Source organism: Chiloscyllium punctatum, chromosome 2, assembly GCF_047496795.1.
Source record: "Chiloscyllium punctatum isolate Juve2018m chromosome 2, sChiPun1.3, whole genome shotgun sequence".
NCBI classification, from domain to species: domain Eukaryota; kingdom Metazoa; phylum Chordata; class Chondrichthyes; order Orectolobiformes; family Hemiscylliidae; genus Chiloscyllium; species Chiloscyllium punctatum.
The window spans coordinates 48,619,604-48,637,236 of record NC_092740.1 but is presented as its reverse complement, the minus strand read 5'-3'; the positions used below and the strand labels follow the sequence as shown (position 1 = coordinate 48,637,236).

The 17,633-nt window shown below is 47.4% G+C and overlaps 1 protein-coding gene across 3 annotated transcripts in view; it reads left to right on the top strand.

Moving 5' to 3' along the window:
- The window catches only part of LOC140483790 (xanthine dehydrogenase-like), a 173,386-nt gene that overhangs the window by 53,533 nt on the left and 102,220 nt on the right, over nucleotides 1–17,633 (top strand). For all 3 annotated transcript variants that reach the window (XM_072582379.1, XM_072582357.1, XM_072582368.1), the window contains exon 6: nucleotides 16,932–17,008. In XM_072582379.1, the coding sequence (XP_072438480.1) occupies nucleotides 16,932–17,008 (77 nt within the window). The remainder of the gene's footprint in view (nucleotides 1–16,931; nucleotides 17,009–17,633) is intronic.

Here is a 17,633-nt window from a genome sequence, read left to right as displayed (position 1 = left end):
TAGCATTTCTAATGAATCAATCTTCAGTGCTGCTGTTACTCAGGTGCCAATCCTCAGTGGAACTAGTACTCAGGAATCAATCCTCAGTGCTACTGGTACTCAGGAATCAATCCTCAGTGCTACTGGTACTCAGGGATCAATCCACAGTGCTGGTGGTTCTCAGGGATTAATCCTCTGTGCTGCTGGTCCTCAGGAATCAATCCTCAGTGCTACCGCTACTCAGGAATCAATCCTCAGTGCTGCTGGTACTCAGGAATCAATCCTCAGTGCTACTGGTACTCAGGGATCAATCCGCAGTGCTGGTGGTTCTCAGGGATTAATCCTCTGTGCTGCTGGTCCTCAGGAATCAATCCTCACTTCTACCGGTACTCAGGAATCAATCCTCAGTGCTACCAGTACTCAGGTATCAATCCTCAGTGTTACCGGTACTCATGGATCAATCCTCAGCACTACTAGTATTCAGGAATCAATCCTCAGTGCTGCTGGTACTCAGGAATCAATCCTCAGTGTTATCGGTACTCAGTGATCAATCCGCAGTGCTACCAGTACTCAGAAATCAATCCTCAGTATTTCCGGCTCTCAGGGATCAATCCTCAGCGCTACTAGTACTCAGGAATCAATCCTCAGTGCTACCGGTACTCAGGAGTCATTCCTCTGTGCTGCCGGTACTCAGGAATCAATCCTCAGTGCTACCAGTACTCAGTATCAATCCTCTGTGCCACCAGTACTCAGGGATCAATCCTCAGTGCTACTGGTACTCAGGCATCAAACCTCTGTGCTACCGGTACTCAGGGATCAATCCTCAGTGCTACCAGTACTCAGTATCAATCCTCTGTGCTGCCAGTACTCAGTATCAATTCTCTATGCTACTAGTACTCAGGAATCAATCCTCAGTATTACCAGGTACTCAGGGATCAATCCTCAGTGCTACTAGTACTTAGGAATCAATTCTCAGTGCTAGCGGTATTCACAAACCTTGCCTCTGTGCTACCTGTACTCAGGAATCAATCCTCAGCGCTACTAGTACTCAGGAATCAATCCTCAGTGCTGCTGGTACTCAGGGATCAATCCTCAGTTCTACCTGTACTCCAGAATCAATCCTCAGTGCTACTCATACTCAGGAATCAATCCTCAGTGCTGCTGGTACTCAGCAATCAATCCTCGGTGCTACCAGTACTCACAAGTCAATCCTCAGTGTTACTGGTACTCAGGAATCATACCTCTTTGCAACCTGTACTCAGGAATCAATCCTCAGTGTTACCACTACTCAGGGATCAATCCTCAGTGCTACTCGTACTCAGGAACCAATCCTCAGTGCTACCGGTACTCAGGGATCAATCCTCACTGCTACAAGTGCTCACAAATCAATCCTCAGTGCTAACGGTTCTAAGGAATCAATACTCAGTGCTAGCAGTTCTCAGAATCAATCTTCAGTGCTACAGGTACTCAGGGATGAATCCTCAGTGCATCTGTTAGTCAGGAATCAATCCTCAGTGCTACCAGTACTCCTGAGTCAGTCCTCAGTCCTACTGGTACTCAGGCAAAAATCCTCAGTGCTACCGGTGCTCAAGAATCATTTCCCAGTGCTAGTGACTCTCAGGAATCAATCCACAGTGCTACAGGTGCTCAGGAATCAATCCTTAGTTCTACTGGTACTCACGGATCAATCCCCAGTGCTAGCGGTTCCCAGGAATCAATCCTTAGTGCTTCTGGTTCTCAGGAATCAATCCTCAGTTATACAGGTAGTCAGGAATCAATCCACAGTGCTACAGGTACTCAGGAAACAATCCTTAGTGCCAGCAGTTCTCTGGAAATAATCCGCAGTGCTACCGGTACTCAGGAATCAATCCTCAGTGCTACCAGTACTCCTGAGTCAGTCATCAGTCCTACTGGTACTCAGGGATAAATCCTCAGTGCTACCGGTACTACGGAATCAATCCTCAGTGCAACTGATACTCAGGGATAAATCCTCAGTGCTACCGGTACTCCGGAGTCAGTCCTCAGTCCTACCGGTACCATAAATCAATCCTAAGTGCTACCGGTACTCAGGAATCGATCGTCAGTGCTACTAGTGCTCATAAATCAATTCTCGGTGCTAGTGGTTCTCAGGAATCAATCTTCAGTGCTAGCGGTACTCAGGAACAAATCCTCAGTGCTACCGGTACTCAGGAACAATCCTTAGTGCTACTGGTACTCAGGGATCAATCCTCAATGCTACAGGTACTCAGGAATCAATCCTCAGTGCTACTAGTACTCACAAATCAATCCTCAGTGCTACTGGTACTCAGGGATTAATCCTAAGGTCTACAGGTGCTCAGGAATCAATCCTCAGTGCTACCGGTACTCAGGAATCAATCCTCAGTGCTACTAGTACTCAGGAATCAATCCTCAGTGCTACCGGTACTCAGGAATCAATCCTCAGTGCTATTAGTGCTAACAAATCAATCCTCAGTGCTACCGGTACTCAGGAATCAATCCTCAGTGCTACTAGTACTCAGGAATCAATCCTCAGTGCTACCGGTACTCAGGAATCAATCCTCAGTGCTATTAGTGCTAACAAATCAATCCTCAGTGCTAATGGTTCTCAGGAATCGACCCTCAGTGCTAGCAGTTCTCAGGAATCAATCTTCAGTGCTAACGGTTCTCAGGAATCAATCCTCAGTGCTAACGGTTCTCAGGAATCAATCCTCAGAGCTAACGGTTCTCAGGAATCAATCCTCAGTGCTACTGGTACTCCGGAATCAATGCTCAGTGCTACCGGTACTCCTGAGTCAGTCCTCAGTCCTACTGGTACTCAGGGACAAATCCTCAGTGCTACGGGTGCTCAAGAATCATTTCCCAGAGCTAGTGATTCTCAGGAATCAATCCACATTGCTACAGGCGCTCAGGAATCAATCCTTAGTTCTACTGGTACTCAGGGATCAATCCCCAGTGCTAGCGGTTCCCAGGAATCAATCCTTAGTGCTGCCGGTACTCAGGAATCAATCCTCAGTTATACAGGTACTCAGGAATCAATCCTCAGTGCGACAGGTACTCAGGAAACAATTCTTAGTGCCAGCAGTTCTCTGGAAATAATCCGCAGTGCTACCGGTACTCAGGAATCAATCCTCTGTGCTACTGGTACTCCGGAATCAATCCTCAGTGCTACCGGTACTCCGGAGTCAGTCCTCAGTCAACTGGTACTCAGGGATAAATCCTCAGTGCTACCGGTACTACGGAATCAATCCTCAGTGCTACTGGTACTCAGGAATCAATCTTCAGTGCCACCTGTACACACGAATCAATCCTCAGTGCTATCAGAAATCAAGGATAAATCCTCAGTGCTACCGGTAGTCAGGAATCAATCCTCAGTGCAACTGGTTCTCAGGGATCAATCCTGAGTGGTACCGGTACTCAGGAACCAATCCTCAGTGCTAGCGGTTCTCAGGAATCAATCCTCAGTGCTACAGGTAGTCAGGAATCAATCATCAGTGCTAGCAGTACTCAGGAACAAATCCTCAGTGCTACCGGTACTCAGGAATCAATCCTCAGTGCTACTGGTACTCAGGGATCAATCCTCAGTGCTACAGTTACTCAGGAATCAATCCTCAGTGCTACTAGTGCTCACAAATCAATCCTCAGTGCAACTGGTACTCAGGGATTAATCCTCAGTGCCACAGCTACTCAGGAATCAATCCACAGTGCTACCGGTACTCAGGAATCAATCCTCAGTGCTACCAGTACTCCTGAGTCAGTCATCAGTCCTACTGGTACTCAGGGATAAATCCTCAATGCTACCGGTACTACGGAATCAATCCTCAGTGGTACTGAAACTCAGGAATCAATCCTCAGTGCTACTGGTACTCTGGAGTCAGTCCTCAGTCCTACCAGTACCCATAAATCAATCCTCAGTGCTACTGGTACTCAGGAATCAATCTTCAGTGCCACCTGTACACACGAATCAATCCTCAGTGCTAGCAGAAATCAGGGATAAATCCTCAGTGCTACTGGTAGTCAGGAATCAATCCTCAGTGCTACTGGTTCTCAGGGATCAATCCTGAGTGGTACCGGTACTCAGGAACCAATCCTCAGTGCTACCGGTACTCAGCAATCAATCCTCAGTGCTACAAGTGCTCATACATCAATTCTCGGTGCTAGCGGTTCTCAGGAATCAATCCTCATTGCTAGCGGTACTACGGAATAAATCCTCAGTGCTACCAGTACTCAGGTATCAATCCTCTGTGCTACCGGTACTCAGGGATCAATCCTCAGTGCTACTGGTACTCAGGGATTAATCCTCAGTGCTACTGGTACTCAGGGATCAATCCTCAGTGCTTCTTTTACTCAGGGATCAATCCTCAGTGCTACTGGTACTCAGGGATTAATCCTCAGTGCTACTGGTACTCAGGGATCAACCCTCAGTGCTTCTTTTACTCAGGAATCAATCCTCAGTGCTACTGGTACTCAGGGATCAATCCTCAGTGCTACTGGTACTCAGGGATCAATCCTCAGTGCTACAGGTACTCAGGGATCAATCCTCAGTGCTACCCATACTCAGGGATCAATCCTCAGTGCTACTCGTGCTCACAAATCAATCCTCAGTGCAACTGGTACTCAGGGATTAATCCTCAGTGCTACAGGTACTTAGGAATCAATCCTCAGTGCTACCAGTACTCCTGAGTCAGTCATCAGTCCTACTGGTACTCAGGGATAAATCCTCAGTGCTACCGGTACTACGGAATCAATCCTCAGTACTACTGATACTCAGGAATCAATCCTCAGTGCTACCGGTACTCCGGAGTCAGTCCTCAGTCCTACCGGTACCCATAAATCAATCCTCAGTGCTACTGGTACTCAGGAATCATTCTTCAGTGCCACCTGTACACACGAATCAATCCTCAGTGCTTGCAGAAATCAGGGATAAATCCTCAGTGCTACCGGTAGTCAGGAATCAATCATCAGTGCTACTGGTTCTCAGGGATCAATCCTGAGTGGTACCAGTACTCAGGAACCAATCCTCAGTGCTACCGGTACTCAGCAATCAATCCTCAGTGCTACTAGTGCTCATAAATCAATTCTCGGTGCTAGCGGTTCTCAGGAATCAATCCTCAGAGCTACAGGTAGTCAGGAATCAATCCTCAGTGCTAGGTGGTACTCAGGAACAAATCCTCAGTGCTACCGGTACTCAGGAATCAATCCTCAGTGCTACTGGTACTCAGCGATCAATCCTCAGTGCTACAGGTACTCAGGAATCAATCCTCAGTGCTACTAGTGCTCACAAATCAATCCTCAGTGCTACCGGTACTCAGGAATCAATCCTCAGTGCTACTAGTTCTCAGGAATCAATCCTCAGTGCTACCGGTACTCAGGAATCAATCCTCAGTGCTATTAGTGCTAACAAATCAATCCTCAGTGCTAATGGTTCTCAGGAATCGACCCTCAGTGCTAGCAGTTCTCAGGAATCAATCTTCAGTGCTAACGGTTCTCAGGAATCAATCCTCAGTGCTAACGGTTCTCAGGAATCAATCCTCAGAGCTAACGGTTCTCAGGAATCAATCCTCAGTGCTACTGGTACTCCGGAATCAATCCTCAGTGCTACCGGTACTCCTGAGTCAGTCCTCAGTCCTACTGGTACTCAGGGACAAATCCTCAGTGCTACGGGTACTCAAGAATCATTTCCCAGTGCTAGTGATTCTCAGGAATCAATCCACATTGCTACAGGCGCTCAGGAATCAATCCTTAGTTCTACTGGTACTCAGGGATCAATCCCCAGTGCTAGCGGTTCCCAGGAATCAATCCTTAGTGCTGCCGGTACTCAGGAATCAATCCTCAGTTATACAGGTACTCAGGAATCAATCCTCAGTGCTACAGGTACTCAGGAAACAATTCTTAGTGCCAGCAGTTCTCTGGAAATAATCCGCAGTGCTACCGGTACTCAGGAATCAATCCTCTGTGCTACTGGTACTCCGGAATCAATCCTCAGTGCTACCGGTACTCCTGAGTCAGTCCTCAGTCCTACTGGTACTCAGGGATAAATCCTCAGTGCTACCGGTACTACGGAATCAATCCTCAGTGCTACTGGTACTCAGGAATCAATCTTCAGTGCCACCGGTACACACGAATCAATCCTCGGTGCTAGCAGAAATCAAGGATAAAGCCTCAGTGCTACCGGTAGTCAGGAATCAATCCTCAGTGTAACTGGTTCTCAGGGATCAATCCTGAGTGGTACCGGTACTCAGGAACCAATCCTCAGTGCTACTAGTGCTCACAAATCAATCCTCAGTGCAACTGGTACTCAGGGATTAATCCTCAGTGCTACAGGTACTCAGGAATCAAGCCTCAGTGCTACCGGTACTCAGGAATCAATCCTCAGTGCTAGCAGTACTCAGGAACAAATCCTCAGTGCTACCGGTACTCAGGAATCAATCCTCAGTGCTACTGGTACTCAGGGATCAATCCTCAGTGCTACAGTTACTCAGGAATCAATCCTCAGTGCTACTAGTGCTCACAAATCAATCCTCAGTGCAACTGGTACTCAGGGATTAATCCTCAGTGCTACAGGTACTCAGGAATCAAGCCTCAGTGCTACCGGTACTCAGGAATCAATCCTCAGTGCTACCAGTACTCCTGAGTCAGTCATCAGTCCTACTGGTACTCAGGGATAAATCCTCAGTGATACCTGTACTACGGAATCAATCCTCAGTGCTACTGATACTCAGGAATCAATCCTCAGTGCTACTGGTTCTCAGGGATCAATCCTGAGTGGTACCGGTACTCAGCAATCAATCCTCAGTGCTACTAGTGCTCATAAATCAATTCTCGGTGGTAGCGGTTCTCAGGAATCAATCCTCAGTGCTAGCGGTACTACGAAATCAATCCTCAGTGCTACTGGTACTCAGGGATCAATCCTCAGTGCGGCTGGTACTCAGGATCAAATCCTCAGTGTTACTAGTACTCAGGCATCAATCCGCAGTGCTGCCAGTACTCAGGAATCAATCCTCAGTGCTACCGGTACTCAGGGATCAATCCTCAGTGCTACTAGTACTCAGGAATCAATCCTCAGTGCGGCTGGTACTCAGGAATCAATCCTCAGTGCTACTAGTACTCAGGCATCAATCCGCAGTGCTACCTGTACTCAGGTATCAATCGCCTGTGCTGCTGGTTCTCAGGGATCAATCCTCAGTGATAACGGTACTCAGGAATCAATCCTCAGTGCTACTAGTACTCAGGAATCAATCCTCAGAGTTACCGGAACTCAGGGATCAATCCGCAGTGCTAGTGGTTCTCAGGGATCAATCCTCTGCGCTGCTGGTCCTCAGGAATCAATCCTCAGTCCTACTGATACTCTGGAAGCAATCCTCAGTGCTACTCGTACTCATGAATCAATCCTCAGTGCTGCTAGTACTCAGGAATCAATCCTCAGTGCTGCTGTTACTCAGGAACCAATCCTCATGCTACTAGTACTCAGGAATCAATCCTCAGTGCCACCAGTTCTCACGGATCAATCCTCAGTGCTGTCAGTACTGATGAATCAATCGTCAGTGCTACTGGTACTCAGGGATCAATCCTCAGTGCGGCTGGTACTCAGGTTCAAATCCTCAGTGCTACTAGTACTCAGGCATCAATCCGCAGTGCTGCCAGTACTACCGGGTACTCAGGAATCAATCCTCAGTGCTACTAGTACTCAGGAATCAATCCTCAGTGCTACCGGTACTCAGGGATCAATCCTCAGCGCTACTCGTACTCAGGAAACTATCCTCAGTGCTGCTGGTACTCAAGAATCAATCCTCAGTGCTACCGGTACTCACAAATCAATCCTCAGTGTTATGGGTACTCAGGAATCAATCCTCAGTGCTACTAGGACTCAGAAATCAATCCTCAGTGCTACTGGTACTCAGGGATCAATCGTCAGTGCTACTGGTACTCAGGAATCAATCCTCAGTGCTACTAGTACTCAGGGATCAATCCTCAGTGCTACCAGTACTCAGGTATCAATCCTCTGTGCGACCGCTACGCAGGGATCAATCCTCAGTGCTACTGGTACTCAGGGATCAATCCTCAGTGTTACCGGTACTCAGGGATCAATCCGCAGTGCTGGTGGTTCTCAGGGATCAATCGTCTCTGCTGCTGCTGGTCCTCAGGAATCAATCCTCAGTGCTACAGGTAGTCAGGAATCAATCATCAGTGCTAGCAGTACTCAGGAACAAATCCTCAGTGCTACCGGTACTCAGGAATCAATCCTCAGTGCTACTGGTACTCAGGGATCAATCCTCAGTGCTACAGTTACTCAGGAATCAATCCTCAGTGGTACTAGTGCTCACAAATCAATCCTCAGTGCTACCAGTACTCCTGAGTCAGTCATCAGTCCTACTGGTACTCAGGGATAAATCCTCAGTGCTACCGGTACTACGGAATCAATCCTCAGTGCTACTGATACTCAGGAATCAATCCTCAGTGCTACTGGTTCTCAGGGATCAATCCTGAGTGGTACCGGTACTCAGCAATCAATCCTCAGTGCTACTAGTGCTCATAAATCAATTCTCGGTGGTAGCGGTTCTCAGGAATCAATCCTCAGTGCTAGCGGTACTACGGAATCAATCCTCAGTGCTACTGATACTCAGGAATCAATCCTCTGTGCTACCAGTACTCAGGTATCAATCCTCTGTGCTACCAGTACTCAGGTATCAATCCTCTGTGCTACCGGTACTCAGGGATCAATCCTCAGTGCTACTGGTAATCAGGGATCAATCCTCAGTGCGGCTGGTACTCAGGATCAAATCCTCAGTGCTACTAGTACTCAGGCATCAATCCGCAGTGCTGCCAGTACTCAGGAATCAATCCTCAGTGCTACCGGTACTCAGGGATCAATCCTCAGTGCTACTAGTACTCAGGAATCAATCCTCAGTGCGGCTGGTACTCAGGAATCAATCCTCAGTGCTACTAGTACTCAGGCATCAATCCGCAGTGCTACCTGTACTCAGGTATCAATCGCCTGTGCTGCTGGTTCTCAGGGATCAATCCTCAGTGATAACGGTACTCAGGAATCAATCCTCAGTGCTACTAGTACTCAGGAATCAATCCTCAGAGTTACCGGAACTCAGGGATCAATCCGCAGTGCTAGTGGTTCTCAGGGATCAATCCTCTGCGCTGCTGGTCCTCAGGAATCAATCCTCAGTCCTACTGATACTCTGGAAGCAATCCTCAGTGCTACTCGTACTCATGAATCAATCCTCAGTGCTGCTAGTACTCAGGAATCAATCCTCAGTGCTGCTGTTACTCAGGAACCAATCCTCATGCTACTAGTACTCAGGAATCAATCCTCAGTGCCACCAGTTCTCACGGATCAATCCTCAGTGCTGTCAGTACTGATGAATCAATCGTCAGTGCTACTGGTACTCAGGGATCAATCCTCAGTGCGGCTGGTACTCAGGTTCAAATCCTCAGTGCTACTAGTACTCAGGCATCAATCCGCAGTGCTGCCAGTACTCAGGAAGCAATCCTCAGTGCTACCGGTACTCAGGGATCAATCCTCAGTGCTACTAGTACTCAGGCATCAATCCGCAGTGCTACCTGTACTCAGGTATCAATCGCCTGTGCTGCTGGTTCTCAGGGATCAATCCTCAGTGATAACGGTACTCAGGAATCTCTCCTCAGTACTGCTGGTACTCAGGAATCAATCCTCAGTGCTGCTAGTACTCAGGAATCAATCCTCAGTGCTGCTGTTACTCAGGAACCAATCCTCATGCTACTAGTACTCAGGAATCAATCCTCAGTGCCACCAGTTCTCACGGATCAATCCTCAGTGCTGTCAGTACTGATGAATCAATCGTCAGTGCTACTGGTACTCAGGGATCAATCCTCTGTGCTACTGGTACTCAGGAATCAATCCTCAGTATTACCGGGTACTCAGGGATCAATCCTCAGCGCTATTGTACTCACGAATCAATCCTTAGTGCTACCGGTACTCACAAATCAATCCTCAGTGTTATGGGTACTCAGGAATCAATCCTCAGTGCTACTAGGACTCAGAAATCAATCCTCAGTGCTACTGGCACTCAGGGATCAATCGTCAGTGCTACTGGTACTCAGGAATCAATCCTCAGTGCTACTAGTACTCAGGGATCAATCCTCAGTGCTACCAGTACTCAGGTATCAATCCTCTGTGCTACCGCTACTCAGGGATCAATCCTCAGTGCTACTGGTACTCAGGGATCAATCCTCAGTGTTACCGGTACTCAGGGATCAATCCGCAGTGCTGGTGGTTCTCAGGGATCAATCCTCATTGCTACTGGCACCCAGGAATCAATCCTCAGTGTTACTGGTTCTCAGGGATCAATCCGCAGTGCTAGTGGTTCTCAGGGATCAATCCTCTGCGCTGCTGGTCCTCAGGAATCAATCCTCAGTCCTACTGATACTCTGGAAGCAATCCTCAGTGCTACTCGTACTCATGAATCAATCCTCAGTGCTGCTAGTACTCAGGAATCAATCCTCAGTGCTGCTGTTACTCAGGAACCAATCCTCATGCTACTAGTACTCAGGAATCAATCCTCAGTGCCACCAGTTCTCACAGATCAATCCTCAGTGCTGTCAGTACTGATGAATCAATCGTCAGTGCTACTGGTACTCAGGGATCAATCCTCAGTGCGGCTGGTACTCAGGTTCAAATCCTCAGTGCTACTAGTACTCAGGCATCAATCCGCAGTGCTGCCAGTACTACCGGGTACTCAGGAATCAATCCTCAGTGCTACTAGTACTCAGGAATCAATCCTCAGTGCTACCGGTACTCAGGGATCAATCCTCAGCGCTACTCGTACTCAGGAAACTATCCTCAGTGCTGCTGGTACTCAAGAATCAATCCTCAGTGCTACCGGTACTCACAAATCAATCCTCAGTGTTATGGGTACTCAGGAATCAATCCTCAGTGCTACTAGGACTCAGAAATCAATCCTCAGTGCTACTGGTACTCAGGGATCAATCGTCAGTGCTACTGGTACTCAGGAATCAATCCTCAGTGCTACTAGTACTCAGGGATCAATCCTCAGTGCTACCAGTACTCAGGTATCAATCCTCTGTGCTACCGCTACGCAGGGATCAATCCTCAGTGCTACTGGTACTCAGGGATCAATCCTCAGTGTTACCGGTACTCAGGGATCAATCCGCAGTGCTGGTGGTTCTCAGGGATCAATCGTCTCTGCTGCTGCTGGTCCTCAGGAATCAATCCTCAGTGCTACAGGTAGTCAGGAATCAATCATCAGTGCTAGCAGTACTCAGGAACAAATCCTCAGTGCTACCGGTACTCAGGAATCAATCCTCAGTGCTACTGGTACTCAGGGATCAATCCTCAGTGCTACAGTTACTCAGGAATCAATCCTCAGTGGTACTAGTGCTCACAAATCAATCCTCAGTGCTACCAGTACTCCTGAGTCAGTCATCAGTCCTACTGGTACTCAGGGATAAATCCTCAGTGCTACCGGTACTACGGAATCAATCCTCAGTGCTACTGATACTCAGGAATCAATCCTCAGTGCTACTGGTTCTCAGGGATCAATCCTGAGTGGTACCGGTACTCAGCAATCAATCCTCAGTGCTACTAGTGCTCATAAATCAATTCTCGGTGGTAGCGGTTCTCAGGAATCAATCCTCAGTGCTAGCGGTACTACGGAATCAATCCTCAGTGCTACTGATACTCAGGAATCAATCCTCTGTGCTACCAGTACTCAGGTATCAATCCTTTGTGCTACCGGTACTCAGGGATCAATCCTCAGTGCTACTGGTAATCAGGGATCAATCCTCAGTGCGGCTGGTACTCAGGATCAAATCCTCAGTGCTACTAGTACTCAGGCATCAATCCGCAGTGCTGCCAGTACTCAGGAATCAATCCTCAGTGCTACCGGTACTCAGGGATCAATCCTCAGTGCTACTAGTACTCAGGAATCAATCCTCAGTGCGGCTGGTACTCAGGAATCAATCCTCAGTGCTACTAGTACTCAGGCATCAATCCGCAGTGCTACCTGTACTCAGGTATCAATCGCCTGTGCTGCTGGTTCTCAGGGATCAATCCTCAGTGATAACGGTACTCAGGAATCAATCCTCAGTGCTACTAGTACTCAGGAATCAATCCTCAGAGTTACCGGAACTCAGGGATCAATCCGCAGTGCTAGTGGTTCTCAGGGATCAATCCTCTGCGCTGCTGGTCCTCAGGAATCAATCCTCAGTCCTACTGATACTCTGGAAGCAATCCTCAGTGCTACTCGTACTCATGAATCAATCCTCAGTGCTGCTAGTACTCAGGAATCAATCCTCAGTGCTGCTGTTACTCAGGAACCAATCCTCATGCTACTAGTACTCAGGAATCAATCCTCAGTGCCACCAGTTCTCACAGATCAATCCTCAGTGCTGTCAGTACTGATGAATCAATCGTCAGTGCTACTGGTACTCAGGGATCAATCCTCAGTGCGGCTGGTACTCAGGTTCAAATCCTCAGTGCTACTAGTACTCAGGGATCAATCCGCAGTGCTGCCAGTACTCAGGAAGCAATCCTCAGTGCTACCGGTACTCAGGGATCAATCCTCAGTGCTACTAGTACTCAGGCATCAATCCGCAGTGCTACCTGTACTCAGGTATCAATCGCCTGTGCTGCTGGTTCTCAGGGATCAATCCTCAGTGATAACGGTACTCAGGAATCTCTCCTCAGTACTGCTGGTACTCAGGAATCAATCCTCAGTGCTGCTAGTACTCAGGAATCAATCCTCAGTGCCACCAGTTCTCACGGATCAATCCTCAGTGCTGTCAGTACTGATGAATCAATCGTCAGTGCTACTGGTACTCAGGGATCAATCCTCTGTGCTACTGGTACTCAGGAATCAATCCTCAGTATTACCGGGTACTCAGGGATCAATCCTCAGCGCTATTGTACTCACGAATCAATCCTTAGTGCTACCGGTACTCACAAATCAATCCTCAGTGTTATGGGTACTCAGGAATCAATCCTCAGTGCTACTAGGACTCAGAAATCAATCCTCAGTGCTACCAGTACTCAGGGATCAATCGTCAGTGCTACTGGTACTCAGGAATCAATCCTCAGTGCTACTAGTACTCAGGGATCAATCCTCAGTGCTACCAGTACTCAGGTATCAATCCTCTGTGCTACCGCTACTCAGGGATCAATCCTCAGTGCTACTGGTACTCAGGGATCAATCCTCAGTGTTACCGGTACTCAGGAATCAATCCGCAGTGCTGGTGGTTCTCAGGGATCAATCCTCATTGCTACTGGCACCCAGGAATCAATCCTCAGTGTTACTGGTTCTCAGGGATCAATCCGCAGTGCTGGTGGCTCTCAGAGATCAATCCTCTGTGCTGCTGGCCTTAGGAATCAATCCTCATTGCTACTGGTACTCAGGAATCAATCCTCAGTGCTACTGGTACTCAGGAATCAATCCCCAGTGCTAGCATTTCTTATGAATCAATCTTCAGTGCTGCTGTTACTTAGGTGCCAATCCTCAGTGGAACTAGTACTCAGGAATCAATCCTCAGTGCTACTGGTACTCAGGAATCAATCCTCAGTGCTACTGGTACTCAGGGATCAATCTGCAGTGTTGGTGGGTCTCTGGGATTCATCCTCTGTGCTGCTGGTCCTCAGGAATCAATCCTCAGTGCTACTATTACTCAGGAATCAATCCTCAGTGCTGCTGGTACTCAGGAATCAATCCTCAGTGCTACTGGTACTCAGGGATCAATCCGCAGTGCTGGTGATTCTCAGGGATTAATCCTCTGTGCTGCTGGTCCTCAGGAATCAATCCTCACTTCTATCGGTACTCAGGAATCAATCCTCAGTGCTACCAGTACTCAGGTATCAATCCTCAGTGTTACCGGTACTCATGGATCAATCCTCAGCACTACTAGTATTCAGGAATCAATCCTCAGTGCTGCTGGTGCTCAGGAATCAATCCTCAGTGTTATCGGTACTCAGTGATCAATCCGCAGTGCTACCAGTACTCAGAAATCAATCCTCAGTATTTCCGGCTCTCAGGGATCAATCCTCAGCGCTACTAGTACTCAGGAATCAATCCTCAGTGCTACCGGTACTCAGGAGTCATTCCTCTGTGCTGCCGGTACTCAGGAATCAATCCTCAGTGCTACCAGTACTCAGTATCAATCCTCTGTGCCACCAGTACTCAGGGATCAATCCTCAGTGCTACTGGTACTGAGGCATCAAACCTCTGTGCTAACGGTACTCAGGGATCAATCCTCAGTGCTACCAGTACTCAGTATCAATCCTCTGTGCTGCCAGTACTCAGTATCAATTCTCTATGCTACTAGTACTCAGGAATCAATCCTCAGTATTACCAGGTACTCAGGGATCTACCTCAGTGCTACTAGTACTTAGGAATCAATTCTCAGTGCTAGCGGTATTCACAAATCTTGCCTCTGTGCTACCTGTACTCAGGAATCAATCCTCAGCGCTACTAGTACTCAGGAATCAATCCTCAGTGCTGCTGGTACTCAGGGATCAATCCTCAGTTCTACCTGTACTCCAGAATCAATCCTCAGTGCTACTCATACTCAGGAATCAATCCTCAGTGTTACTGATACTCAGGAATCATACCTCTTTGCAACCTGTACTCAGGAATCAATCCTCAGTGTTACCACTACTCAGGGATCAATCCTCAGTGCTACTCGTACTCAGGAATCAATCCTCAGTGCTACCGGTACTAAGGAATCAATCCTCAGTGCTACTGGCACTCAGGGATTATTCCTAAGTGCTACAGGTACTCAGGAATCAATCCTCAGTGCTACCGGTACTCAGGAATCAATCCTCAGTGCTACTAGTACTCAGGAATCAATCCTCAGAGTTACCGGAACTCAGGGATCAATCCGCAGTGCTAGTGGTTCTCAGGGATCAATCCTCTGTGCTGCTGGTCCTCAGGAATCAATCCTCAGTCCTACTGATACTCTGGAACCTATCCTCAGTGGAACTAGTACTCAGGAATCAATCCTCAGTTCTATCTGTACACCGGAATCAATCCTCAGTGCTACTCGTACTCATGAATCAATCCTCAGTGCTGCTGGTACTCAGGGATCAATCCTCAGTGCTGCTGGTACTCAGGAATCAATCCTCAGTGCTGCTGATACTCAGGAACCAATCCTCAGTGGAACTAGTACTCAGGAATCAATCCTCAGTTTTACCTGAACACCGGAATCAATCCTCTGTGCTACCGGTACTCAGGGATAAATCCTCAGTGCTACTAGTACTCAGGAATCAATCTTCAGTGTGATCCCCTCTCAAGGATCAATCCTCAGAGCTACCAGTACTCAGGAATCAATCCTCTGTGCTACTGGTACTCAGGGATCAATCCTCTGTGCTACTCGTACTCAGGAAACAATCCTCAGTGCTGCTGGTACTCAGGAATCAATCCTCAGTGCTACCGGTACTCACAAGTCAGTCCTCAGTGTTACCGGTATTCAGGGATCAATCCGCAGTGCTAGTGGTCCTCAGGAATCAATCCCCTGTGCTGCTGGTCCTCAGGAATCAATCCTCAGTTCTACCGGTACTCAGGAATCAATCCTCAGTATTACCGGGTACTCAGGGATCAATCCTCAGCGCTACTAGCACTCAAGAATCAATCCTCAGTGCTACCGGTACTCACAAATCAATCCTCAGTGTTACGGGTACTCAGGGATCAATCCGCAGTGCTACTAGGACTCAGATATCAATCCTCATTGCTACCGGTACTCAGGGATCAATCCTCAGTGCTACCAGTACTCAGGAATCAATCCTCATTATTACCGGGTGCTCAGGGATCAATCCTCAGCGCTACTAGTACTCAGGAAATAATCCTCAGTGCTACCGGTACTCAGGAGTCATTCCTCTGTGCTGCCGGTACTCAGGAATCAATCCTCAGTGCAACTGATACTCAGGAATCAATCCGCAGTGCTAGCGGTTCTCAGGAATCAATCCTGTGTATTATCAGTACTCTGGGATCAATCCTCAATGCTTCCAGTACTCAAGAATCAATCCTCAGTGCTGCTAGTACTCAGGAATCAATCCTCAGTGCTAGCGGTACTCCTGGATCAATCCTCAGTGCTGTCAGTACTGACAAATCAATCGTCAGTGCGACTGGTACTTAGGGATCAATCCTTAGTGCTATCGGTACTCAGGAATCAATCCTCAGCATTACCAGTACTCAGAGATCAATCCTCAGTGCTCGCAGTTCTCAGGAATCAACCCTCAGTGCTGCTGGTACTCAGGAATCAATCGTCAGTGCTACTAGTACTCACAAATCAATCCCCAGTGCTAGCGATACTCAGGAATCAATCCTCATTGCTACTGGTACTCAGGAATCAATCCTCAGTGCTGCTTTTACTCAAGAATCAATCCTCAGTTGTACTAGTACTCAGGAATCAATCCTCAGTGCTGCCAGTACTCAGGAATCAATCTCAGTGCTACCGGTACTCACAAATCAGTCCTCAGTGTTACCGGTACTCAGGAATCAATCCTTAGTGCTACTGGTACTCAGGAATCAATCCTCAGTGCGGCTGGTACTCAGGGATCAATCCTCAGTGCTATCGGTACTCAGGAATCAATCCGCAGTGCTACTAGTACTCAGGAATCAATCCTCAGTGCTACTAGTACTCAGGAATCAATCCTCAGTGCTAGCAGTACTTCGGGATCAATCCTCAGTGCTGTCAGTACTGACGAATCAATCCTCAGTGCTACTGATACTCAGGGATCAATCCTCAGTGCTACCGGTACTCAGGAATCAATCCTCAGTGCTACTGGTACTCAGGAATCAATCCTCAGTGCTACGGGCACTCAGGGATTAATCCTCAGCAACAGATTTGTGAAGAATATGGCACTAAACAAAATCGGATTTATTGTTTGATCTGTTGCTGTATTTATTCACAGTGTGTGTTTTTGACAATTGTGCTCTATCATCCTTTTTATCCCCCAGGCTTTTGAAGAACAGTCCAACTCCCAGTGTTCAAGAAGTGGAGGATAACTTTGATGGGAATATCTGCAGATGTACAGGTTTGTAGATTCTTCAATTAACAATAATTTGGCACAATGTTCATGGCATTTTGAATAGTTGCAGCGACTTAACAGAGATGGATTAGTGTTTGTGTTATATTTTGTTGTTAGTTTAATACTATACCTTAAAGGCTGCTTAATACAAGAAGTCCTTGTCCATAATTTGATCTCTGGAGGTACGTGATAAACACCCATAGATCCTGTGAGTGTCATTTTCCCGTATACTACAATTGGATGCCACTGTAACTAAGAACTCTCCAAACTCTCCAAATGTGGAATCACTTGTGTTTGAAGCAAGCACTTACTCATGCAGCATTTAGGGAAATCATCTTTTCTTCTGAATAATATGACTTATTTGATCTTTGCTATGAAGTGAATACGAGTGATGGAACAGATGTTTGTGGAGGATGCAGCCAGTGCACTACACATTATGGTATACTTGGTTTCTAATTTTATAAATATCTGATCCCCTCAATTCATCATACTTCATATTTCCTGCATGTCACTCACGTAACCATATAGGTATAGGAGGTGAAGAGGCAAATGCTATGTTGGCCTCCAAAGTTAGCATTTGGGTACAGAAGCATAGCTATCTTACTTCAATTGTACATGGCCCTGGCGAGAC